Here is a 26496-nt window from a genome sequence, read left to right as displayed (position 1 = left end):
CTGGAAAAGGTTTGGGCTTCTCGGTTCTAGTGAAGTTTAAGTATAATGCCACAGCATACAAAGACATCCTATACAATCGTGTGTATGTTGTGAGTTTATAAAATAGACTTTCTAGTATATTTCTTGGAAATGATTTTGTTCACACCTTAAAGCTTTCCAGTTGCTTGTAATAGCTTAAAGAGTTAAACGAGTTGGCAATAAAACTATGCTGATCTTCAGGAATGTTGTCGAAATGCATTCTTTCTGCATGAAACCAGGGTGTAGAGAGCTAAAGTGGACCACATATCTGTAGGATACCTTTTTATTTTCCCCTTTGTAACTTCAGCACCTAACTTTTACACTTAACCGCACGACATTTCTTTTGTTTTTGGTTTATTTTTGTCCGGTTTGTTCCTGTTGTTGTTATTTAAAGGCATCGAAATGAAAAGAAACGGCGCGTACAGATTGTTGTCCGTGTTTTCCTGTCTCATCGTGTTCGCTTTCTTGTTCATGTTTTGGTTTTTCGTGTTTTACTCCATGATGAACGCGCCGTGAAACATAATTCAGTCGAACATCTCTAGTGCTAAGCTAAACAGCTAGCCTGTTTTCTTGCTGCTATCCATCGTTTGAAAGATACAGCTCAAGTTTTGTTATGTTTGGGGCGGATATTATTCCTACACGTGCTTTGTGGATCCTTCAAAAAAAACAAAACTCTAACGTGAGTTAATTTAACAGGTTATTCAACAGTGGGCCAATTTTTAGAACATTTTGCAATAGCTAACTAGCCAAAGTTAGCAACCCAGTTAGCAACCAAGCTAGCTAAGTTGTAGCATGTTCGATGTTTGTGTAAATCAAGCTACATAAGAGGCTAGACTTGTATGCGGTGACATGCTGTTAGATAACGACTTAAAAAATAAATAAACACAACAATCAGTAAGCAGCTATTCTTACAAACATTCAGCATCATATTTAGCCACCGTGAGCTAGCGCTTTTTCACGACCACACTGAGGCTGCGCGAAGGCGCTGGTCACATGATTACAACAAGGAAGTGTCAATATCTGGTAAGTGCGTTTGTTGGGTTTTATGCACTGTACACTGTTTATGGTACATTCTGTCTTAATTGCGCTATTTAAGAAACGAATCGTAAGCTAACTTACATGCTGACAGCACTTCAGATCTGTGTGCTGCCGAACTGAAGGCAAAACAGCCTCGATTTAATTAGAGAGATGGAAATAAACACAGACTTGAACAACAAGCTCATTTTCCAGCATGAAAGAAATAAAACTGCACAAAACGTAAATGTGTGAAAAAAGAGAGTCCTATTTAATGGGTCATGGGCTTAAAGAATAAATTGTACACAAAACACATCCCTAGAGTTGGATAGAAAGTGATGGATATTTCATACAAATCCTCATTAATTCTCTTCTCTTGGCTCTTCAACAGTGTTTTTATTAAACTGAAGTGTACTTAATGTCCAAATGGCAGCTGAATCAGTGGAAAAAGGCACAGCATCTCCCAAGTTGCAGTTTGCCCCTTTCTCTAGTGCCCTAGAGGCAGGATTCTGGCATCAGCTCACCCAGAAGAAACTCAATGACTACCGGCTGGATGAAAGTCCAAGAAGCATCAAGGGTTATTATTATAATGGTAAGGACACTTGCATTTACATTTACAGCATTTGGCAGACACCTTTATCCAGAGTGAATTACATTATCTCATTTTTATACAGCTGAGCAATTGAGTGTTAAGGGCCTTGCTCAGGGGCCCAGCAGTGACCGCTTGGTGGACTTGGGATCGAACTCACAACCTTCCTATTATTAGCCCAACACCTTAACCACTAGGCTCACACATGCCTTGAAACATACACTTGTTTTACATTCAGGGTTATTACAGTTGAGTGGAACAGCAGGAAGTATTGACACCTCACAGCACAGGTCCTCTGTGCAATCCTGCTGTCAGCTTAATGTCAGTGTGGAACCTGCTTATGGTTCTCAAAAAATATGCCAATGCTATTATGATTAAAATATGATTAGCTATTCTAATTTACTGTCTGTGTGTGTACGTGTGCGTGTGTGTACGTGTGCGTGTGTGTTTGTGTGTGTGTGTGTGTGTGTGTGTGTGTGTGTGTGTGTATGCCCTGTGATGGACACAGTGTATTCCCACATCAGCTCTGGTGCTCCTGGGATGGGCTCCAGATTCACTGTGACAAGGATCAGGACAAAACCAATGTTCTGACAATTTGTCCTATTTATACAGCAGTCCTACAAAGGGCTAAGGAAATCCACACTGCCAGAAATTCAAGCTCTTTAACATATTGTCTCTGAAAATACTCTACTTGGGATAGCAAAAAAAAAAATATTGTTTTACAAACACATTCCTACCTGTATGGTAGAAAAGTTTAAAAAGATTTCATAAATTTTAACATAATTACTGAACAAATGTATGAACTCTGGGAACTGTTTTCTAAAGTGCACACTGCTGCTGCTGCTGCTGTAATGTTAAAACAGTAACATCATATCTTGACTTTTGACATTTTTACTCTTGTTTGGAGAAACACTGCTATGGAAATTATTTTTTTTGCAAAGGAATTCAGTTTCATTTACAAATGAATCTGCGTGCATGCATCTTTGTGCCTTCTACGCTCTGAAACAAATGATATTGTCATCCTCAATTAACGGCTGATTCGGTGTAATTGTATAGCAGTGCGTGATATGGAAATAAGCTGTCATGACTAAGTAATGTGTTTTCTTTGGAATAAGGTGACCCCTCTGGCCTGCCGTCTCGTTTGACCCTGGAGTACAGCGCATTTGATGTGTAAGTTATTACCATTTGCTACATTTCCTTGCTTCTTTTTGTGATTCGCACATAGAAATACATCAACACCGGTTGTTAGTATGCCCTAGACTAAAATGAACTGCAGTCCTTGTATGCTCAGAATGCACAGAAAAGGAATTTGTAAGTAATTGTGTAAGTAATTTATGGCTCTTTAAAATCTCTGTGTATTTCATTATAATACAAAGTGAGTGGGGCTGATCTTAAAGTTGTAAAGTTTATATAAACTCCTCCTTAACCAAAATACATAGTTGATGATGTCTCATAGCTTTTAGCAGTAAAAAAAATGGTACATTTACACTTGTCATTGCAAGCCGGAGAAATAAAATATTAATTAAAATATTAATATTAATTTGAATCTCAGTTCTTAATAATGTGTCGAGTTTTGCTTAAGTGGTGTTGCAGGATGGGAGCCTTGTACAACAGGATGCCAAACAAGCTGATTTGAATATTAGGCCACGCCCATACGCATATCTGATCAGTGGGTTCAGCTGGGTTTGGAGCAGTAGTTTAGATAACCATCTTAACTTTTTTCTCTTTTTGTTTATTTAAATGTAAATATTAGAGTCCTCACACATATATATATATATATATATATATATATATATATATATATTTATATATATATATATATATATATATAAAACATATTGTACATTCCCTGAGTTTGTAACCGTCAGCTGCTCAGCTGTAGGCTTGGACTGAATTCTGCCTCAGTTGCAACTGAAGCATCAGCTGAAAAAATAAATGACTTCTGTGAGTCTCAGGATGACATGAACCATGCATATGGTTTATTTTGATTATGGTACTAACACTTTACTCTGAGACCCGAGACTCTGGGGTGCCATATTTAAATTCTTGGTGCTAAATCAGACATTAAAATGAGCTGCTGATCTTTCAGGATTTGTTATTGTATCTTGAAGACAAATTAAAAGTAAATAGTTTTGATTAGCTTGTCTAGTCGTGACATCATAATTATATTGCAGGCTGGTATTTTGGGAATAAAGGAGCTACACATAAACATTATTGCAAACTCCGTATAAGAGCCTCAAAAAAAAGAAAGTGAATAAAACATCATTTCATTCACTCATTATTCATCAATGTACTGCAAATGTATTGGGTTTTGAGATTTGTGTAAACAGAAAGTGGGGGAAACGCTATATTAATGCTAAGCCTGTGGAATAGGTGGTTAACAACAACATTTATTTCCTGGTCAGTTGTCCACATACTTTTGGTCATGGACGATTTAAGACGGCTCGCGTACGTAAACTTTGACTGATCAGATCGAGTGGCAATTTTATACACAGATACAGTACTCTGTTTAATTTAGATTGCTCATTTGTTTCAATTCCACACTTTATTCCTTATTAATAGAATTAATTAAAGAAATATTAAATACGGAAAGAAACCATTGAAAAAGAGCAAGCCAAATCGAATTAATATAAAACTAATCATTCACTTCTTACAAAAGGAATGTCTAATTGTAAACTGGTGCAAATTGCTCAGGGTCAACAGTCAGTAAGATAATTCATTACTGTGTTATGGTATTAAAAAAGAATTTTGTTGGTTTAGATGCGAGTCATAATATAGATGTAACTATACAGTCACCGAGGACTTTATTTGTAACACCTGAGCCTCTGCTTCTCCATGCAATTATCTAATCAGCCAATCGTATGACAGCAGCGCGGATACGGACCGGCAGCTTCGGGTAATATTCACATCAATCATCAGAACTGGGGAAAAAGTGATCTCTGTGAATTCTACCCATGGCATGATTTTTGGTGCCAGATGGGCTGGTTTAGTAATTCTGTATTTATCGATCTCCTGGGATTTTCACACACAACTCAGAATTGTGCAATAAATGTAAAAAACTCTGGATGGAAGAGTCTTGCTATTGATGTGGGATGTCAGCAACAAATTGCCTGACTGTTTTGAGCAGATAGAAAGGCTACAGTGACACAGATAACCACTGTGGACAATTATACTGAGCAGCAAAAGCACCAGAATGAACAACATATTAAACCATGAAGGAGACGTTCCCTTTCAGCTGAGGAACAGAAAGCTGAGGCAGAAGCTGGGGCAGCTGTGGCGCAAGGTTAACATAACTGTTAAGACTGGAAAATAACATAACCTGGTCAAATGAGTCTTGATTACTGCTGGGTCAGGATTTGGCCCAACCTGCATAAATCCATGGACCCAACCTTTTTTGTTCTGGTGGAGGTGGTGTATTGGTGTGGGGAATGTTTTCCATTAATATCAGTCAGTCAGTCATCACAATTTACCTTCTAATGGCTACTTCCAGCATGATAATGCACCATGTCACAGAACAAGTCGTCTCAAACCAGTTTCGTTAATATGACAATGACAATAGCATAAAAGTGAATCTCGTTTCCAACATAATGCTATGAACAGTTGATGCTGTTTTAAGAGCAAAGAGAGGCTCTAGCCACTATGAGTACAGTGTTCTTAATAAAAAGTATGTAAATGTTTACATGTGACATAAAGCCCAGTGTGTTTTATAAACAGATCTTTCCAGTGTAGAGCAGGCAGACTTTAAAATCATATTAAATATACATACAGTAGTTTGATAGAACTGTTTCTCAATCAATTACTGACATTGTCATTGCTTAACGAGGAACAGCCAGATTGAAATTTACAAAAAAAAAATTATTTGAGTTTACTTTTATTTTGAAGAATTTTGCTCACATGAATTTGAATTGTACTTAACGTGTAGCCCCTATAGAGCTATACCCAGTACAGTACTGTGCAACAGTCTTAGGTGTTGTCTTAGATGGTTTTTATGGCTTCAACTTAAGTTGACTTTCTTTACTGTTGGTAAAGAGGTTACAACAGTCAACAGTAGGAAGTGTACAGGAATGTTTTGGGGGTTTTATGTTGGGTTTAGATCTGGACTCCTGCTGGCCATTTCATTTTTTCGGCTTCAGGGATCTCCTTTACCTATTTTGCTGTGTGGCAGGGGTCATTGTTGTGCATGAAAATTGCTGGCTGATTGGGTGATCAACGAAGGGGAAGGAACCACATGTTGTCGATAAAGGGTCTGATAAACATTTGCATTCACTATGCCAGGTCGCTGTATAAGAGGCCCGACCCTTGCTGCAGAAAACATCCCCCAAACCATGACACTTCCCCCTCCACCTTTCACCGACTTCTTTACACAGAAGGTTCAGGTTTAGTCTTTGCCCAGTTTGAAGAGGAACGTAATGTTTCCCATCGGAGGCAAATAAATTAAACTTGTTTTCGTCACTAAAGTGATCTTTGAAACGGTTCTCTGTCCAACAACATGCTAAAATGTTAGTCTAGACTTTTGATTCTTTCTGCTAATGAGAGGTTTGGTCACTGCAGAGAGGGCGTTCATTCCAAATTCTCTTAAACGTAGAGACACTGTAGGACAAGACAGATTCTTACTCTCTTTAGCGCTGAACTAGAGAGCAATCCCAGCTGTAACGTTGAACCGATTGCCCATTGAGATTCTCTACATTATCCTGTCCTCTCTTGCATTTGTTTTTCATAGATGACCAGGTTTCTTGGTGGACTTGAATAAGTTTGTGATGTTGTAAAGGTGCAATATTCTTGAAAGCACCACTACCTTCTCTTGCTATGGCTGAAAGGGTCATCCCTTTATCCTTCATCTGGAAAACCTGCTACCGGAGGGTTTCAGTCACTTTAGAACGGCTCACTATCTTGCAAAATCAGTGAAAAGTTAAATATGATTTTTCAACGAATTTAAGAAATTAGCATCAGGTGCCAGATTAACACCAAAACCTGGGAGGTATCTGTAAGTGTTCTCTAATTTTGATCAGTGTTCTTTTTAAAATCTCATTGAATTTTTTTATTCTGTGCTTCAACATATATATGTAACTAATTAAATATACTTAAAACTGCTCTTTTACTCCTGGACTAAGCAGTGACCTTAAAATTTAGGAAATTTTAGGTTCTCTAATTTTGATCTTCACTGTATGTGTGTGTGTGTGTAGTGTGTGTGTGTGTGTGTGTGTGTGTGTGTGTGTGTAATGTGTGTTTATGTATGTGTATGTGTGTATGTGTATGTGTGTGTAGGCTTTATGTATGTCCGTGCTGAAGGCTTTAATACAAACTGTTTGTGGAAAAATGTAACATAAGATGTGTAGTGAGTGAACGAAATGCTAAAGGCGGCTTGATGAATTCTAATAATACACTGTATGTCTAAACAACATCCTGCGTTTGCTTGATTAACTGAAATGAGTTTGTTCATTTGCAGTGATGGATCCACTCCAGTTTACTGCTGTGCTGCTAAGGGAACTCTGTATAACACCAACACACTTGAAGCCTTTAAATCCATCGACAAGAAAGCTCTTCTTGATAAAGCAGCTAATGAGGTGGGGCAATTATTTGTTTAGAGTCTGTTAGGCTAAAAATAGAAAAGACACAGGGTTTGCTTCATCAGATTGCAGCAACAAAACCAACATCAACAATCATCTCAAAACCTGCTGCTGTAGGACAGTCAATAAAAACATCTTTTTTTTGCAAGCAAACCATAAAGTCAGCTTATAAACCTTTGTTTAAAAAAATATACTTGTATGTAACCATCCCATATTTTTGAAACCTGTCATCATGTATTAGATTTGGATGACCATACAGTCAGGTGCTGCAGTGGAAGACCCTTCAGTCCTCAGCCAGTTCATCATCTTAACGTTTGCGGTATACGTTCCTGTATGAATATTTTAGGTATGTGGAAAATACAGAGTAGTATTTCATTAGTTTCTCACCATTGATTCACCTTCTTTAGGATCTGAAGAAATACCAGTTTTATTACTGGTTCTGTTTCCCTGCTATCTGCTTCTTGGAAGGAATTCCCCTTTTGAAGGATCCGGTGTTGCTACAGCAGAAATTCTGCCCTCGGCAGGTGAGCTGCACAATCTGATTACGGTTCCTTATTACTGTCTGAGAGAAGCATTAGTGAGCGGAGAATGTGTGATTGAGGTACAGTAACAAGGTCCAAGGTACATCGAAGTTGACCTTTTGACATTTAAAGCAAAGTCAGTGGATATAACGAGTCTAATTAAGCCAGAATAAATCATGTCAAATCTTTTCCTACATTTAATGTGTTATGGTGGGGGCACGGTGGCTTAGAGGTTAGCACGTTCGCCTCACGCCTCCAGGGTTGGGGGTTCTATTCCCGCCTCCGCCTTGTGTGTGTGGAGTTTGCATGTTCTCCCCGTGCGTCGGGGGTTTCCTCTGGATACTCCGGTTTCCTCCCCTGGTCCAGAGACATGCATGGTAGGTTGATTGGCATTTCTGGAAAATTGTCCGTAGTGTGTGAGTGAATGAGTGTGTGTGTGTGTGTGCCCTGCGATGGGTTGGCACACCGTCCAGGGTGTATCCTGCCTTGATGCCTGATGATGCCTGACAGGCTCCCCGTGACCCGAGAAGTTCGGACAAGCGGTAGAAAATTAATGAATGAATGAATGTGTTATGGCAGCCAACATAATTCAAGGGAAAAACAAATAGAAATGTTTGAGGGAGGAAAAAAGGAAAAAAATGAACAATATGATTAAATAAGAATATTCAAATTTAGCAGTCTTCCTTTGTTGGGTTTTATTCTAACTTGTGAAAAGATCCCGATCTGACAAATAGAGAGGGAATCTCCAGTGTACAGCCCTCTACAAGTCATTCTATGGGTTTTAGATGGGATTTAGATATGGGCGTTGACTGGGCCATTCTTCTGAAACTTTGCTTTGTTGACTTGGATTTGTGCTTTGGGGTTGTTATTGTGCTAGACGGTAAAAAATTACTTCATCTTCGGCTGTCATACTGTAGATTTTGTGCCAAAATAGACCGCTATTTGGAGGTATTTGTGATTTTCCTCTATCTTGACTAGAGCCCCAGTCAAAAATATGTGTGTTATGCTGCCACCATCATGCTTCACTGGGTATGGTGTTTTTTGCTTAAAATGTACCTTGGGTCTCATCACATTATAAAATCTTTTACTTCATGCTTTCTGTGTGGTTTGGAAAAATTTACGTGGGCTTGGTTTTTTCCCCCCATGGTGTCCCTACCCCAAACCAGACATCCACAGATCTCCACCATTTTTTGGCCATTATAGTGTGTATTTTTCATAGCTTGAAGTCTGACAGTATTGGATATTTAATCAACCTAAAATTAAAAGAATCCATGACTAAATTTAATCACTTCTCTTCAGCTTTGTTTTGGTATTCGTCAGTATTTTGGGTCTCGTTATGAAGTGACACTGGGTTGCTTTAACAGATTTGTTGTGAAGTCATAAGTGGAGATCATCATAATACCTGGTAAAAAATGGCTAGCCACGAAAGACTACATTCACATAGTCTTTTATTTTATTTGCATTTCCTCACTTTATTTATATTTACATAATAATTAATAGGGTTTCTGCATAATTTAAATTAAATCACAGTATTCCAGTTTCGCTAGAATTCATTAAACATACTTTTCTCAAATAAATAAGTATTCCCTCTGATGCGTTAATGATAATCTAGAACAGACTTTAAATCAGTGTCAGAGCTACATAATACTCACCAGGCAGAAGAGAAGGAAGGAGTTGCACGTGAACACTTTTATTTAAAAAGCAAGCGGACAAATCCAAAATATCAAACAGGAAATAAATCAGAATCACTAAACCTGGAAACAAGACCAGGATAAAACCAGGAAAGCATGTACAAAGGCTTTGGATGTCTGTGCAAACAAGCACAGGATGATACTTTGCAGCGAGTGTGTGCTTTGAAAAGGCCTAAATTGTGAGTGTGTTATTGTGGTGATTGTGGTGATTGCAATGCTTTCAGCCTCTGGTGTTTTCTGGGAAATTGAGTCTGATGCTGAGTCTGACGCTGATCTGACAATAAAAGTGTATGGGTGCAATCTGAAATTACGTAATGTACTCAGAAACAAAGCTTCAGCATTAGCAATGACTTCGTAGATCAAGGTTTTCAGCCCTATGTGACGTGAGAAAGCTCATTGTTCAAGCACAGGTCAGTTTATTAACGACGCAACTGAAAGAGTGAACAAAGTTTTCTGAAGAAACTAAAATCTCCACTCTTATGAAATTTCTTGTTTCTTGAGGTGTGTGAGGTCAAATTATTTTACAGTAAGTCTAGATTACTTGTGTTTTGCCTACATTTAGTTCAACTGTTGTAATTTGTTGGTTTTTCAATTCACAGTAAAATGTTAAAACAATTTTATGTGAATAAGCTTCGACACTAAAAATGTACTTAAAAAAGAAAACTAAATAAAAAAACTCTGCTTCAGATAAAGAATGTAGATAAAGTAATAAATACCGCATGTAACATATTTGTAACACAACTTCATACTCTTAAGTTGACAAATGTTAAGATTACTCTGGGGTAAAAAAAAAAATATATAGAAATATATATATATATAAAAATAGATTTATTGTTTAATATTTTTGTTGACCTGATATTTTATTACCATTTTATACATTACACTGACTGGAAATAAAAAATATCAGGTCAACAAAAATATTAAACAATAAAACTATTAAAATGTTTGTGTATATATATATATATATATATATATATATATATATATATATATATATATATATATATATATATATATATATATATATATATTACATCAGAGTAACGTTAATATTTGTAACATAACTTCATACTCTTAAGTTGAAAAGTATTAACATTACTGTGAGGTAATATATATATATTACCTCAGTTTTATTGTTGTATATTTTTGTTGACCTGATATTTTATTTTCATTTTATACATTACACCGACTCTTTTTTTTTTCCTTTTCAGGTGTCTGCTTTTCAAGCAGCCTACGATGGCTTGTGTTCATCAGTCGGAGCTACAGCTGTACCGTTTTTCCTTGTGAAGTACTCTGAGGAGGATGTTCAAGTGGCTCTACTGAAAGACTGGGGTTCATTCTTCACAGATCTGAAGAAGGTACAATTGAGATTGAAGATGTGGCCAATGCAGGTGTCTTACTGAAAACCACTGAATACCTACAATTACTTAAAGTGCACTCTGGAAACAGATTGACTGATATAGTCTCCCTTGACCAGTCCTTTGTTGAAAGCTCAATTCAGAAAGATGGATTAAGAGCTGCTTGAATGAACATTCATTCGTTTTACATTCATTTAGCCTGTTATTGGACAGTGTTGCGTGTGGACATGTATGATTTATTGTGCTTTAATTATTGATTGTTGTCATGGGTTACTTTTAAAACATTGATATATAAATTGCTGGTTGGTATAAATGGGCTGGTAGGGCTTGGAAATAATTTTATTAAAACTTAAATTAGTGAATTATTATTTTATATTACAGCTCAGTAAAATCTTGAGCCTGATTGTTTAGAATATTTGCATTCTTGGGAGGGAGAAATTAATCAGACAACTCCAATCAGTATGAAGAAAGTATTATTTTGTCACTGCAGGTCTGATATAACATGAGTCAGGACACTATTGACTTTCAGTGTGAGATGTTTTTACCTGGTTTACCTGATATAACACCTTCAAATTTTAGATACACATGAACAAGCACTTGGGCATCTTATAGAGTAGAAGTGGGTTAGATATCACCATTTACTTTAAAGATAGAAGCGTGTGTGTGTGTCATAAAACTAACCGTTTTAACATCTCTATGAGAATATTGCCCCTAGTAGGCTATATAAATACAGAAATACTTGTTGAAACAGAAATGTTTTCACTTTTGTTGAGAACCTTACAATGAATTTTAGCGGTTGAAACACTTTCATATTGTAGATGCTTATGAACGAGCACTTGTGTGCAGAATTGGGTTTGATATCACCATACACTTTAATATAAACAGATATAAACACTGTGAAATGCTGTGAAAACTATTTTCTGGACCTTTTTTATGAATATATTGTCCATAGTAGTCTAGGAACAAAGAAATTCTTAAGGAAAACTACAAATTCTTAAAGGCCTAAATGTCTCTTTTCATGAGTCTTTAACCACCTCTATGGACTGTCAGAAATTGAACGCTGAAAAGGACAAGGCCATATAATGTAATACAAATTGTGATTTACTGTGAAATATTTACGGACATTATGTGGTATTTATATTTATGGACATGGTATTTTCACTTTGTTTGCAAACACTGCTGGGTTTTTTTGTTATGAAATCTGCTTGTAACTTGTCTTTCCTGACTTGTTTTGAAGGTAACCGTGGGTGTCTATGACCCATGCACACTGCCTCAACATCCTGGCTGGCCTCTTCGTAATTTTCTGATCCTCCTCGCCAGTAAATGGTGAATTCACACCATAACACTTCACAGCATGTCATAACACATCCCACTGGTAGTATGGTTTATATCAACAAATCCTCACTACATTCCAGAATGCTGTGTAATATTTTGTTTAGATCAAACTACTAGAAATTTCAAGAATATTCCCGGATTGATAACGAAATATCACAGTTCAGCTGTAAAAGGAGCCTTATCTGGCCGTGTTTTGGCCTTTGCACGTTATTTAATAAGGGCTTGATTTAGAGTCGTGTATTTTTAACACATGAGACATTGAATGTCGATGATTTTACCATTATCTTTCCAGCCAAAGCATGTACCATAAATATATTCAGTTCACTAACATTATAGTAATCCATCTATTCCGCTCTGGACTTTAATGCTAGTGCCCAAGACGGTTTACCCGAAGCCTCTTAGTTCAGGTTCCAATATTTTTGCACAATGTTCTGTATCATATACAGTATGCACACTGGTCAGTGCTATTTTGTATATCTGTCCTGTAGTGTTTTTTGTATCGCACTGTTTGCACAAGGACACACACACGATGCATTTTATGTAGCTAGGACATCTTCCTTTAAGTCCTCAGCTCTGTCGTTTTACTGTTTTACCGATTTCTCCATAGCGCCGGAGAAACGATGTCTCATTTCACCATGTACTCCGTTAGATATATATGGTTAAAATGACAATAAAAGCTCCTTGACTTGACTAATGATGCTGCTGTAACCATGTGTTTGTGTGTGTTTGTGTTATAGGGGGTCACAGCTGGACGTGGTTGAAATCATTTGCTTCAGAGACCGGACGCTTCAGGGCTGTCGCTCGGTGCAGCACAGCCTCGTGCTTGAGGTCAAGCTGCCCAGACTGTCTCTGTCTGAAGGTGATTTTCTTTCTTTACACACCCCAGATTAACCGCACACATGGTGCATGCTTGAAATGCTAAATCAGGTTTCTGAACTACCTTGACGGACAGTTTAAGCCTTTTGTTGGGCGCCGTGAGCCATGAAGGTAACCTCTGGAGAATTTTCTATTGTTGAAAAAAAAAAAATCCAAAACCTAACCAAGCTAAAGTCTCCCTTTATCCTCTAACGCTTTCTAAAGAGCTAATCCTCAATCGGACCTTGCTATAAAAGTCTTGGCCACATAACAAAAAAAAATCTGTGAAGTAGTGCTATATATCAGATAATATAGTTTTGATTTATTAAGTTTAATTGCTCAGAGATTGCTGACAGTAATTCAAAACACAGGCTTCTAAAAACGAGCTCGTTCCAATACGATATGGTTTGTAGTGCTAATTCACAGATCTCAAGAAATCATCTAAGGCTAACATTATGGATTAAACATAGACTGCTGCCCCCGCGACCCGGCCCCGGATAAGCGGTAGAAAATGGATGGATGGATGGATGGAAAGGAAACATGGAATAGGGAATATGGTGAAGTTCTCTGTAAGGACAAGGTTATTTAAGATTTATGGAAGAGACTATTGCAGGACTTTTTTTTGTACCAGCATGACACGTGTTTTTTTTTTTTACCTTATTACCTTCTTTATTACCTTTAATAGAGGGGGGGGGGGAGTAAGGCTGGTGATGCTGTTTGTAACTGCTTGTAACACAGTGTATGTGTTAACTTGTAATGTGGACATTAAGCATAGCTATAAATTGCCATCTTCTTTATTAAATAGTAGCATAGACATCATCTTGGGCAAATTTTTTGGTGTAAACTGGAATTGAACACTGCAAATCTGTCCCAGTTCTCCTACTATTTATTCTTTCCAAAAAGTTTGTGCACTCTTTTTTCCCCGACTAATATTGTCTACAACTTCTTGTGCTCAGGAGGAGTTTTGAGATTTCAATGTATTTCAGAGGTGAAAATGAAATGTGCAAAAATAAATCAAGGGAATGGTAAATTATATTCTATATAAAATAAAAATCTATAGGAAATAATGAGTGAAGAAATGGTGGAATGCAGCAAGGAATTTGTTTACAAAGTCCTCTTCCATCACATGACTCGTAGAAATGTCCCAGTACTTGCATGCTCATGAGCACACTCATGAGTACTTTTTCTAAACAAAAAGAGTACCATTTTGTACTTTTAGTGCATAGTATAAGTCGGTGAGTCCGGACACCAACTGGTGCTTGTATGCCAAAATTATCAACAGGGTAATTAGCGGTTAGAGAAACCAGAGAAATTTGTTTGCTAATGTTTTATTTGCCATGTTATTCCAACATTATGCTAAATAATGTATTTGGATTGTACTGTAACGTTGCGTGGACTCGGCTTTAAAGCACTTCTGTACAAACTAGATCAATCTTTTGCACTCATTAAACATGACCTGTGTTATTAATGCAGATGTCTCAAGACAGTAAGTGGACTTTTTAAATATCCTTTAAGTTGTCACTGACTTCCTCTTTTAATTAAGAGCTAAAATGACAAGTTCATGTTTAAATGTAAGACCAGCAAAGTTCTGCTTTCTGACAGCCAGCTTTATTAACATTAGCAATTTTTCTTGTTGCAATATTACATTTAAGGATGAAAAGCAATCAAGAAATATTACAGGGCATTTATGTCCACTGTATGGTAAATACCTGACCTTCACATTCGCGCAGGTCTTTCCCAAACTGTTGTCACAAAATGGGAAGCTCACGATTGTCCTGTAGCATAGCAAGATATCCATTAAGTGGAACCTGTTCCAAGTTCAATTTCCAGTTTCAAAGTTATCTACAATTACACTCATGGCATTTGGCAGGCGTCCTTATCCAGAGCGACTTAGATTTAATTCATTCATACAGTTGAGCAATTGAGGGTTAAGGGCCTTGCTCAGGGGCCCAGAAGTGGCAGCTCGATGACCCTGGGATTCTAACTCATAACCTTTTAATCAGTAGTCCAACACCACTTCACCTGTCTGTGGTTTTTGTGTTATGACTCCGTGTAGATTCAAATTATATGTGTCTATGGTATGTGTGCATAGTTAGTTTATATGTAAGTGAAAAAGTTAGTCAAATACATATTAGCTGTGTGTGGTGGTGTCAAATCATAAGGCCTTAAGACATAGGAGAGCATTAAAAGAAGATGTAACAGCAGTACAAAGTACTGTAGCATTAAGAAAACAGTTCAATAGATGTAGTAGTATGTAATAAATCAATATGTAGGGGTTAAGGACATCTGTGGTAAACAAAGTGGTAATAGTGGCCTTAGAAATATTGCAGCATCAAATATTGATAATCCTTCATTCGTGCCACAACAGGGAAATTTGCATTGTTGCAGCTGGGATAGAACCTAAAGATAAAGATGTAGAAATATGAAAGGTTAAACTCACAATACTGATAGGATTTCAGAAGGAGATTGTCCATGAGTGTCATTTAGCTGACCTTGGGGTGATCAGTGTGTGGGTGGTGGTGGAGGCATGAGTGGATGAAGGAGTAATGACTGGATTTAAAGTTTATTCAGGATCCTGATGGCCTGTGGTTATAAGTTTCTTTTATTATGCTGGACACAACCAGCATGATAAACACCATGGAGATGAGCCGGACAGTCGACTGCATGCCAATCCTCACTAATTGTCTTGTGGCTAATTGAACACAAATCAAAGAGGTTATTATAGCAGAAGCTAAATCTGGAACGAGATGTTCAACAAACATACATGGATGTGATTATTAGGTGTTCCCAAACTTTTGTCCATATACTGTATTTTGTGCCATTTGTTAACTCCTAGTTCCTTTACATTTAAAATTTGCCTGAGCTACATTTTTAGATTGATTAATAAAGTCAACCTGCATTTACTACACTATTGAAGTATTTTCTTTTTTAAAGCTTGTCCTAAGAGTGTGGGCTGGGAGAAGAACCACAAAGGAGCAATGGGGCCTAGAAGTGTCAATCTCAGTGCATGCATGGACCCCAAAAGGTACAGTAGAATTAGAAATTTATATTTATATATTTACGTGTTTTAACCATCAATTATCTTGTCATTACTGGCTTGGATCTGGAATTGGATTTGGATTGGTTTTACAGGTGGAGTCATGTAATTAATCTCATTAATACCAAAGTATGTCTGGGATTTTAGTCCCAGTCTGATTGTCACGTCAGTGATTATTTAAGACATGCATGTGTATGCATCTGGAACGCAGATCTGTAAACAGTACAGATAACCCTAGGTAATATATATTCTGTTTGATTTCACATGTCAGTAAAGGTTGCAATATATCCTGTTGGAAAAGAGGTATTATGATTCTTCTACTGGATAAAGACACTCCAGAAGTGTTCTTATTGCATTTTTGAGTTCTTAGCCTTTCTATGAGCAGCCTATGTTTATCTTTTGACTTAATATTGCATGACATGTGTAGCCACAAGTCCTAAAAAAGTTCTTGTATGAAAATTTAAGCCAGTCAGTTTGTTTTAAAATGAGATTTGTGAAGTATACAATTGATCGACAGATCTGATTATCATTTGCCCATCGATTGTAGTATATGATATTTAAGTCTGTCCAGTGGAGCCACCGCCAGCTTCCGAACACAGCATTGATGTAAAAGTTGTACCTGGTTCACAACCATGTATAAATCACAAGAGTCAAATTGTCTTCCAAACGAATGACTAAACACATGGTTTTGTTCATGGTTTATTGGATTCTGTTCATGGTTTGACCCCCCTCAGTTTACTGTCTGTAGATTCTCACCCCTTCTGACCAGGAGTACTTCAAAAGCTTTGCAATGCAGAAGAAGAATTGGTCTCTGTCAAAATCACTCAGCTTTTAAGACCTGCTCAGATATCTGCATGCTCTCCGTCTGCATTCCAGACCTCGATCTGCACTGTTGTTTAAAAATAATGAACATTATTCCGTTCATCTGTGAGTGAGAATGTGGATCATTGGAGCATGTCCAGAAAATCTTTCCCACTTAAATAGAAGTATAGAGTTAGTATGTGTAAAAAAAAAAAACAACGGTGTGCGTTTACATGTGTGTATCAGACTTGCAGAATCATCCGTCGATCTTAATCTGAAGTTGATGCGCTGGAGGCTCGTCCCCACTTTGGATTTGGATAAAGTCGTGTCCACAAAGTGTCTCCTGCTTGGAGCTGGTACGTTGGGCTGCAATGTGGCGAGGACACTCATGGTAAGATGTGCGCATGTGACAATGTATTTAAAACTGATCAAAAAAATTGCATAGAGAATAAGAGTATAAATATCTAATATCATAAAGAGCAACATTTTACTATTTAGGGTTTATGTTGGGCTTTCTTTATAGACTCGCATTATACAGTCAGCTCTGGAACGGTTTGTACCTTTTGGCATGTATATATATAAAATTTAGACATGTCATATTTACTGGCCCTCCAGTTCGTTAACAAACATCAGCTCAATGCACAAGTCATTCAGGGCATTTACTAAATTCCAGGGGTTTTGTTACCACGACATAAAGTGGGTGTTTTTCCGGAGGTCTTGGAAAAACGTTCTCTTTCAAAAAAAAAAAAAGAGCATACTATGAAGGACAAAACAGTCATACAGGTAGATTCATTTTAGGAAAGAAATAAACAACCAAAAACTACGGTTAGGGTTAGATTATCAAATAGGCCACGCCTACCCGATGACACAAGCCCAACATAAGTGCATCCCGGTCATTCGGTGAAGTTTTGGTCAGTGGACTGAAATGTCAGAAGGTCATTCAAAGATTTTTGTGCAGATTGTGGTTTAATAATAGAACCCAGTTCTAGTTAAAGGTTCAATAGTATTGCAAGTTTCTTAAGAGTTCCTAACACACAGTTTAAAAAAAAGTGAAATTAAATGGAAGCACATTGAAAAACTCTTCATTTAAGGTTATGTGAGAGTAAGCTTATTATCCACAAAGATTACAGAATGTTCTTTACTTATCTTTTACAAATACATGGTGCTAGTAATGCTGGAGCTGACCGTCTAACAGAAGACTCAAGCACGAGACAGTGGATTGTTCTGTTACACAGAAACGCTTAAAACTCGGTCATGTCAAGAAACTTTTATCGTCATTTCGATAATATACAGTTGACAGTACATAGTGAAATGAGACAACCCAGTACTATATATTCTACATTACATATGCAAAAATACTAGAATGAACACTTGTAAACAGTTTGATATCGGTGGTGCTGTAGACATGGATGTATATTGCAAGATCAGTGCAGTCCACAAAGTTTGTGTGTGTGTGTAGGTTTGAATTGTAGCCGAATTCGGAATTCAAATAATCAGACTTAAATTAACTGATTCAAAGTAATAAAATTACCGATTGAAATTCCACTGCTTAATCTCTAAATGAGCAATTCTTTGTAAGCATACAAAGCCCGAATGTATCTACACATGCAGCATACCAGAAGTACGGGGAAAAGCTCAGCTAGAAGACCACAAAGACCATTTCCACCTAAACAAAACACAATTCCAACACTAAGTTGTAACAAAACTCACACAAGAAATCGGCTGCTACACCAGATTCTGCAGATTCCAACAGAATATGGATGCACACTGGGGAAGTCTAGTGGTTGAGGTGTCGGACTGCTGATCGGAAGGTTGAGAGTTTAAGCCCCACTTGCTCAGGGCCCTCAATTGCTCAGTTGTACGCAATAGGAAAAAATGCTCATCTTCTCTTACTCTTGACCTTCTGACATTCTAAGTACCAGAATTATTCAAATACACCTTGCAGTTTTTGAGAGATACTCATTTTAATTTCTCAAAAATAGGCCTAGGGTTGATGTAAAGAACGTCATCTGAGTTGTTTGAGCGAGACCGCATGTTCACAAAGACGGAGATTCTAAAGGCTTACACACAGAGAAGTTGTTACGTAGGTTTCATTGAGATGTTATCGAATTCCTTCCTTGCTTTCTTTTATAAAAGTACAAAAAATACTTGTCTGCTTCTCTGCATATTTTAATGTTGGTAATACCTCAATGTACTACTTAAAAGCATATCCTTTAATACCGTATGTAGCTTGGTAAAGCAGTGTATATTAGTCCATTCAGCTAAAGATGTTCTGTGTTCTTTTCTTGTCTCTAGGGCTGGGGAGTGAGACACATCACATTTGTGGACAATGCAAAGATCTCCTATTCAAACCCAGTGCGTCAGGCTCTCTATGAATTTGAGGACTGCTTGAATGGAGGGAAAATTAAATCCTTGGCTGCAGCAGACAGATTAAAGAAGATCTTCCCAGGCGTGGTGAGGAAATTTAAATGCTTATTTATTATCCATTGTTTTAGTTTCGCTAATACACTTTTCAAATGTACCCCGATGCCTCGTTTGCCCCGGCTTTACCCGGCTAACCGTTCTGTCTTTTCCTTATTCTTGGGATAATGCACATATTTATTTCAATTCAGTTTTATTTCCATTTCACAGCACTTTTAACAAGGGGGGACACGGTGGCTTAGTGGTTAGCACGTTAGCCCCTGAGACGTGTATATGTGGATTTTCTGGTTCAAATTTCAGACCACAGGTTTGTAGTCAAGTTCAAATCCATACACTTTGAAGATCATTGATTTGGAAGTATGTTAGGCTCTTCATCTTGTTGAAATTTCTATCTATGACCAAGTCTGAACCTCCTGGCAGAGGAAGCTTGGCTGATCTCACCTGGTACTCATGATGCCATCACAAGCCCTGAACCACAGACCACAAAACATCCCCAAAGCATCAACCATTTAGTTGTATGCAGTCGCTGTTTTAAGCTTAAACAAGCTGATGATGTTGAGGGCTGATTATTTTTTTTTGCTTTGATTTAACGACAACACTCGACTTCTTCCTCAAGAAGCTTCCACACAGCCTGTTATAAAGTAAGGAACTGTCAGGCACCTTTTGAGCAATAAATCTACAAAAGTTTGAGTCGACTTAAAATTTTTCCACCAAATCAAACAAGTTCTCCTGCATCTCAGAAAACACCTTTAAAAACCTTTCACAAGCATCTTCATCAATCGTCTTTTTTTTCTTCTCCTCCAGTCCATCCTGCAATCACACTCAGTCATAACTGTGTTCTCAGTTGTACCGCATAAATTAAATCCTGTGTAATTTTGTTGCCAAGCAACAAGGCCATTTCCTGTGTGTCAGCAGCATACTTGTGTCCCTATGCATAATCGATGCGATGGTGAAGAAACACTTGACTCGTAAAACTGCGATTCTGAGCCAGTCTTTGTGTAGGAATGTTGTTTACGTCTCAGAGTTTTTATTTTCTCTTCCAACAATTCAGTCGTCTAATTTGTCCGCCTCTACTCGTTCGACTCCATCTGTTCATCCGCCGTTTCATCAACCTCCTCATCTCCAGGAGTCTCAGAATTATTCATTTTCAACAGCCTTTTTCAGATCTCATTTCAGAAGCCAGGAAAGTTAGAAGTGGGAAAATAAATTAAATGTGTATAGACAAAGGGCCAAAGAAGATTAAAGCTCACAAAAAAAGTTATGCTGGTTTAAACTGGTTATATGTTGCAGTAATGTTTGTGTTGGCTCTAAAAAAAGCACTTCAGAGTCTCTTTCTCTTATTATTTGTTCTGTTATTGTTGTATTGTTTTCTGTTGTATTGTTTTATTCGCTTCTTTTGCTGCAGCATAAATCCTTCTGCCTAGAACACACCTGCATGGAAATGCATCCAAAATGATGACGTACTTAATGCCTTAAATACCTTTTGGACGTCAGATCAATTTCTGTAGAACAGCTGAGATCTTCCGTGTGACGTTAGTGCTAAAACAGAGTTTTGGGCTGCAATTATTTCACTATCCAAACATACATCTATATGTTTTCTGTAGCATTTATCCTGTAAGGATCGCTGGGAACCCGGGATTGTAGTTATGGAAATTCTTAGTGTAAAGATTTGCGTCCAGTGATGAAATTCTAAGAAAATTCTTAGATATGTGGGCGTTTTGCCTAATAGTTAAAGAGAAGACCCTAGTAAAGATAAATTTATTCATAGCATCTTAACCCATAAAAGAGGTTGATTTCATAAGGTCAAAAAGTGTTAGGAGTATTAAGGAGGACTTTTAAGCAGCTTAAGGTGAAGAGGGAGATGTAATGTATTGCAGGCAATATTTAGTAATGATAGTGAGGTGATAAAATGCTACAGTTTAGATCCTGCAGGGATTATTTTTGTTACTAATCATATTAGAGTTAACATATCAGACAAAGCGCAGAAATTGCATATATACAGGTGTGTGTGTGTGTTCGTGTGTGTTCGTGTGTGTGTTCGTGTGTGTGTTCGTGTGTGTGTTCGTGTGTTTGTTCGTGTGTGTGTGTGTGTGTTTTGCCGCTGTGGCATTTAGGGATACGCTACTCTGTCCAAAACAGAGCCGAAATGCCATTGCGGAAGAAATGATTTAATCTAGTGCTAAAAGATTTCTGTGTCACAGATGTTCCATTTACATTTGTAACAGATGTTTTATACATTTTAATACAGATGTTGGCGCATCTCTAATATGATCGGTCACAAATGTAATCCCAACACAACATAGACTGATATTTAAACATAGAGACAAAGGCTTTTAATAGACTAGATTTTAAAAGTGCTCCTTTTTATTAAAAAAAAAAAAAAAGGACAACCAATCACAGTCTTCAAAAAGAATGTGTCATACCTAGCAATGGGGTCAGCCTTCACTTCTTCTGTAAGATAAAAGTTGTTGTATTTTCCTTGCTTGGAGTTGCTCTTGAGATTTAGGAGGTCTCTGAGATCATTCCTTGAATCTTTATGAATACTGACCCTGGAGTCTAGGAACCAGGCGCGCACACGCACACGCACGCACACACACACACACACACACACACACACACACACACACACACACACACACACACACACACACACACACGAGATCAGTATTACCTGGAGTAAGCACAGGAAGAACATTCCTTACACAAAGTTGGGAATCACACCCCTAAACCTGGAGGAATGAGGCAAACCCTGAAATTAAAATCGCACTAAACTTCAGATTGTATTTAATATTGAAAAACCTTTGGGTTGAACATCCAGTTGAACTTCTGCCAAACAAGTCTTTGTGTCCAGTAAACGCAGACCATAATACAATACACTTAACTTAATATTTTGGTAATATTGAACGCAAAAAAAAAAAACCCTTCTGAATTAATTTAGCTTTTTTGCCTGTATAAAACAGTAATAAATAAATAAATAAATTGATACATTCTCCTAAAACGTTTGTGATTGAATAATAAAATGTCTGATATGGCAAAATTATTAAGTGATACATAATGAGCTATGTAGCATTAATAGAGCTCCAAAGTCAGCCAAAATGGCAGAATTCCAGGGGCATTGTTGTTGTTTTTTAACCCCATATAACATCATGCTTGGTCTGTGCAGTTCTGTGCTATCAGACTTCACAAGTGCAGCATTCTCTCTTTATATTTAAACTCTATGGACTGAGCAGCTCGGGTCCTCTGGTGCTCAAACAGTGCAGCTGCAGTACATTCAGGATTAATAGAATACTGATTTCAACAATCTAAATCACACATTTCTATAAAGAATTGTGTCCCATTTTTGTACTCTGATGCATCATTTCACAATGTGTCATTACACCTCTGCAGAAAAGTGGAACAGGGCATGTAGCAGTTTGGAGGGTTTATAATAATTTATATAATAATTATATATATAAAATATATATATATATAATATAATATTTATAATTTTTTTTTTTTTTTTTTTTTTTTTTTTTTTTTAGGTAAATGTGTTGTCCAGTGACATTTTAAAACTGCAATTTCAAGCAACTAATTATTTACTAAAGGAGCAAATCTAATTGATCTTTACAAGTTAATAACGACTCCCAGTCCAACTTTCCAGCAGAGCCCAAAGACAAGAAAAGAAATTTGTAAAACTTGCACATTAACACAATTATCAAGTGTCCATTACAATAAAAACCCACCCTGTGTGTATATTTCAGAAGATCTAACATCTTAGATCTTCATTATTTTTCAGTACGACATTTCTGAGTGAAAACATCTTTAGCTGAAATTACTGTTAAAATGCCAGTGTGATACCGAGATTAGAAAAGCATTGCTACATAGACGAGATTGAAGTTTTAATTATTCTTTCTTATCGCTGGCCAGAGAAAATGAAGAGGAATTCCTTGTCAAGGCAGTGATCTTTACATGAAAGTGGACAATTAAACTTCATTGTAAATCACACTAACTGCACCATGCACATAAATAATGGATGTTCAAGGTTGAGCTAGTTTCAGTCTTTCATTTGGGGATTGGACAAAAAGACCTCCAGGTCCAAAAATGGTGGGTCCTTAGATATAGATATATTTTGATATGTTCACTTACTAACAGCTAATGCTCTAAAACTCTAGTGTACATTGTTTGCACTAATATGAGCCCTCCAGGATATCCTGAGTTTATGATCACAGAAATGAATCAAAGTCAAGCAAACTCCACGATATTCAGTGGAGCTTCTGTCAAACGTGAGTACAGCTATCATTGATGCTGGTTACATAAGTATCTGCACTGGTAGTAATATAAAATAGAATCATGTGCTTACAATTTTGACAATTTCAGAAATCGAGCAAGAACAATTAAGAAAATTGTTGCTCTTTCAGGTTTGTATATGGGTAGCTCTGGGCCTCCATACACCAGATGAATTGTGAGTCAGGGTGTAAAGTCAATGAGCCATAGGTACAGTAAGTACACTTCCCTTACAGATTTAAGTACAGTGGGTGGCACCCGCTCCTTATATATTAATATAAGGTGTCTAGACAGAGAAAGAAACATGTAGTGTAAGGTGTATGAGCGTGCTTCTTATGCCAATGATGTATTAATGGTGCCAATAATCTGCCATTCATTTCTACCCACACGTTTTCAGTAGTGTTCATTTCAGAAGACTGAGCTGGTCATTGACTCATTTTCTGTTTCTGGGTTGATTTGGAAGTATATTTCTTATAGATTCTTCTCAGAAACCACTAAACTGCTAATCATGAGTGTGTATGATAATGTAATGTAATTAACCACGACTACTTGGAAGCATGTCATTCTCATCCTGCTGCTAACATAATTATGATGAGCCTTGTTTTGCACTGTAAAAATTACTGTAGAGTGGACAGTAATTTACTGGTAACAATAAAGTACTGTAAAGGTTACAGTAAACAACCTTTAATATGATATTTACGATAAAGAATAGCTTGTATTGTATAAAATAACACATTACCCAGTGTGTTTGCTTATTTTGTGGATACAACAAGGGTGTAGCTCAAGGACCCAGTCAAGGCAGTTAAGTGGTGCTGGGATTTGAACACATGACCTTCTTACCTGTGACATGAACCTTAACCCTTTTTAGCATGAACATGCAGTTTCGATTTAAATCAATCAGAACACTTTTGGCTTTCAGTGAGAGAAGATTTACTTCTGATTGGATAACCTTACACAGATTTCTTTTTAAATACTTATGAACAAGCACTTGGGGCATCTCAGAGGGCGGCGCCATTAAACACCACTGTGAGTGTGGTGTGACAAAGAATCTGAATGCTGAACATGGCCTCAACAAAGCAGGCTAGAATTCCTTGTAAAAAAGACACTGAACCACCACAACTAGCTCAGCTAGCTTGTATTGATTAAATGCAGTCTTATTTTACTGGAAGACATATCTCAATTAACGAAAGCTTAAACCTGAACTCAGTTGTACCTGCATCATCCAAGTCAGCAAGTGTACTGGGTTATGTGTTATACAACATAAACAACCCAAGTTGACAGCATATTTCTGTAAAAAAAAATTTCCAGTAATTTTTAGGTATGCACACATTCCATTTTTTTTCTTTACATATACCTTACCCATTTTTAAGGTGATACATCTTTATTTCAATTGTAAATCTTATGACATGGAAACCATGTGAACAGATACACGATGCCAATTACAGCTTTTCAAGTTAGTGATAATGTACATAATGCGTTTCGAGGCAGACGCAAGAAAACTAGAATTTTGTCAGTTCGAAAAGCTCTGCACTGTATGACCTCAAACAGGAGCCATGTGAATTTATTCAAAATGCTAAAAATTCCAATCCTAAAAAACCATAACACTGTCATGCTTATTATCTCCAGGCTCTGTGCTGATAGCAGGCTGTCCATGTAGACTGCCAAACTCTTGTAATGCCTTATGCTCATGTTGCAGTTGTCCTATATTTAGTGCTGTCTCTAGTTACTAGAAATCACAATGTAAATCGTTTGTATTTGAACCAGACTCTGTGTCGTCATGATATGATTTCATTTTTTTTTAGCACAGAAATTTGGACAGAAATCTCACCATTAGGAATTGATACTAAAATAAAAATTTATTTTTTTTATTTGTTCTAATGTGAGATTTTTGACACTTGAGAAAGCCGATCTCTATGGATTGCTGTTGGTTATTTCTTTTATGAGCGAATGAACCCAATCAAGCTTTCTAGCCAAATCTGAGTTTGCATTTAAGAAACAAAATAAATGTCCTTACATCTGTGCAACAGATCTGAGCGGTTCATGTAAAGTGTTGAGCTCAGGCTGAGGCATTACTCATCACACTGCATCTTATGTGATGCATAAACGTGGAGACCTGAAGCTAATTGACAGATCACACTATATCTAACAGTATTTTTTGACATTTGAGCATGAATCTCAATTATGATTCATCCTTATTCATCCTTAGAAGCTTATTCTGGAATGATCAGGAACATCTTGCTGACTTTGGCCTGAAAAATATTTTATCAAGCCATCATGGGAAGGTGATAAAAATAGTAAATTCTTCTAGTTTCAAGTTGTTGTTGTTGTTCTTGTTGTTGTTGTTTTTTAAATAATGTTCCCATTTAAATATACGTTTTGGACATTTAGTGAGACTATAAAGGTGCCCACATTGTAGATATTCCCAACTGAGCCACACACAATAGTTAATCTTTTTTAAAAGGAGTAAAATCTGATGCTGTTGTAGCCTTAATGTTTGATGTTTAGTAAGAGTGTGTTTTAATTATCAGTGTTTTCTTGCCAAATTCAGCTCAAACCACTCTGGCCATTCTTTAACAAGTCATATCTATTGCATTTTTTTTATCCTAAGAGACAATTTTCCACATGATGATGAACTGCATAAATGAGCAAGTGTAGTGGTATCTGGTGTATATAGAGGGGCTACAGAAAAGTGTCCATTTATAGTGTCTTTCTCATTATGTTGTCTTATTTGATCTTACCATTCATGTTTCCTCGCACAAAGTCATCTTCCTTTGGCAAAGTTCCGTTTCACTACTAAAGAATACAGGAACTAAGGACCTTTAAATCACAGATGAAGTGTTTCATCTTGCTTCAAGATCAGAAACAAGAATAGTAACTTGCTAATGAGAACAACTGAAATAGACACTCTACAGAAGCAAAGGAGGTGACTCATAACTATGACATTTTGGTCTTCTCCCTTTTCATCACACACAAAATGTATTTGAGTCTAGAGAGCATCTTCAGTTTTTTCATGTTTAAGTTCCTGT

The 26496-nt window shown here is 37.0% G+C and overlaps 1 protein-coding gene across 3 annotated transcripts in view; it reads left to right on the top strand.

Moving 5' to 3' along the window:
• Positions 1-26496, top strand: part of atg7 (ATG7 autophagy related 7 homolog (S. cerevisiae)) — an 87672-nt gene continuing 61176 nt past the window's right edge. Inside the window, exons 1-12 of one of the 3 annotated variants that reach the window (XM_047810579.1) lie at positions 1-697; positions 1424-1624; positions 2737-2791; positions 7068-7185; positions 7430-7507; positions 7596-7712; positions 10612-10758; positions 11996-12084; positions 12831-12952; positions 15883-15973; positions 17033-17177; positions 19082-19240. In XM_047810579.1, the coding sequence (XP_047666535.1) occupies positions 1459-1624; positions 2737-2791; positions 7068-7185; positions 7430-7507; positions 7596-7712; positions 10612-10758; positions 11996-12084; positions 12831-12952; positions 15883-15973; positions 17033-17177; positions 19082-19240 (1287 nt within the window). In that variant the 5' untranslated portion in view covers positions 1-697; positions 1424-1458. The other 2 variants (XM_047810580.1, XM_047810578.1) reach the window with 2 other exon arrangements.

The sequence above is a fragment of the Tachysurus fulvidraco genome, chromosome 2 (genome assembly GCF_022655615.1).
Source record: "Tachysurus fulvidraco isolate hzauxx_2018 chromosome 2, HZAU_PFXX_2.0, whole genome shotgun sequence".
NCBI classification, from domain to species: Eukaryota; Metazoa; Chordata; class Actinopteri; order Siluriformes; family Bagridae; genus Tachysurus; species Tachysurus fulvidraco.
Note: the sequence above shows the minus strand (reverse complement) of the source record. Positions and strands in the feature narration are given on the sequence as shown.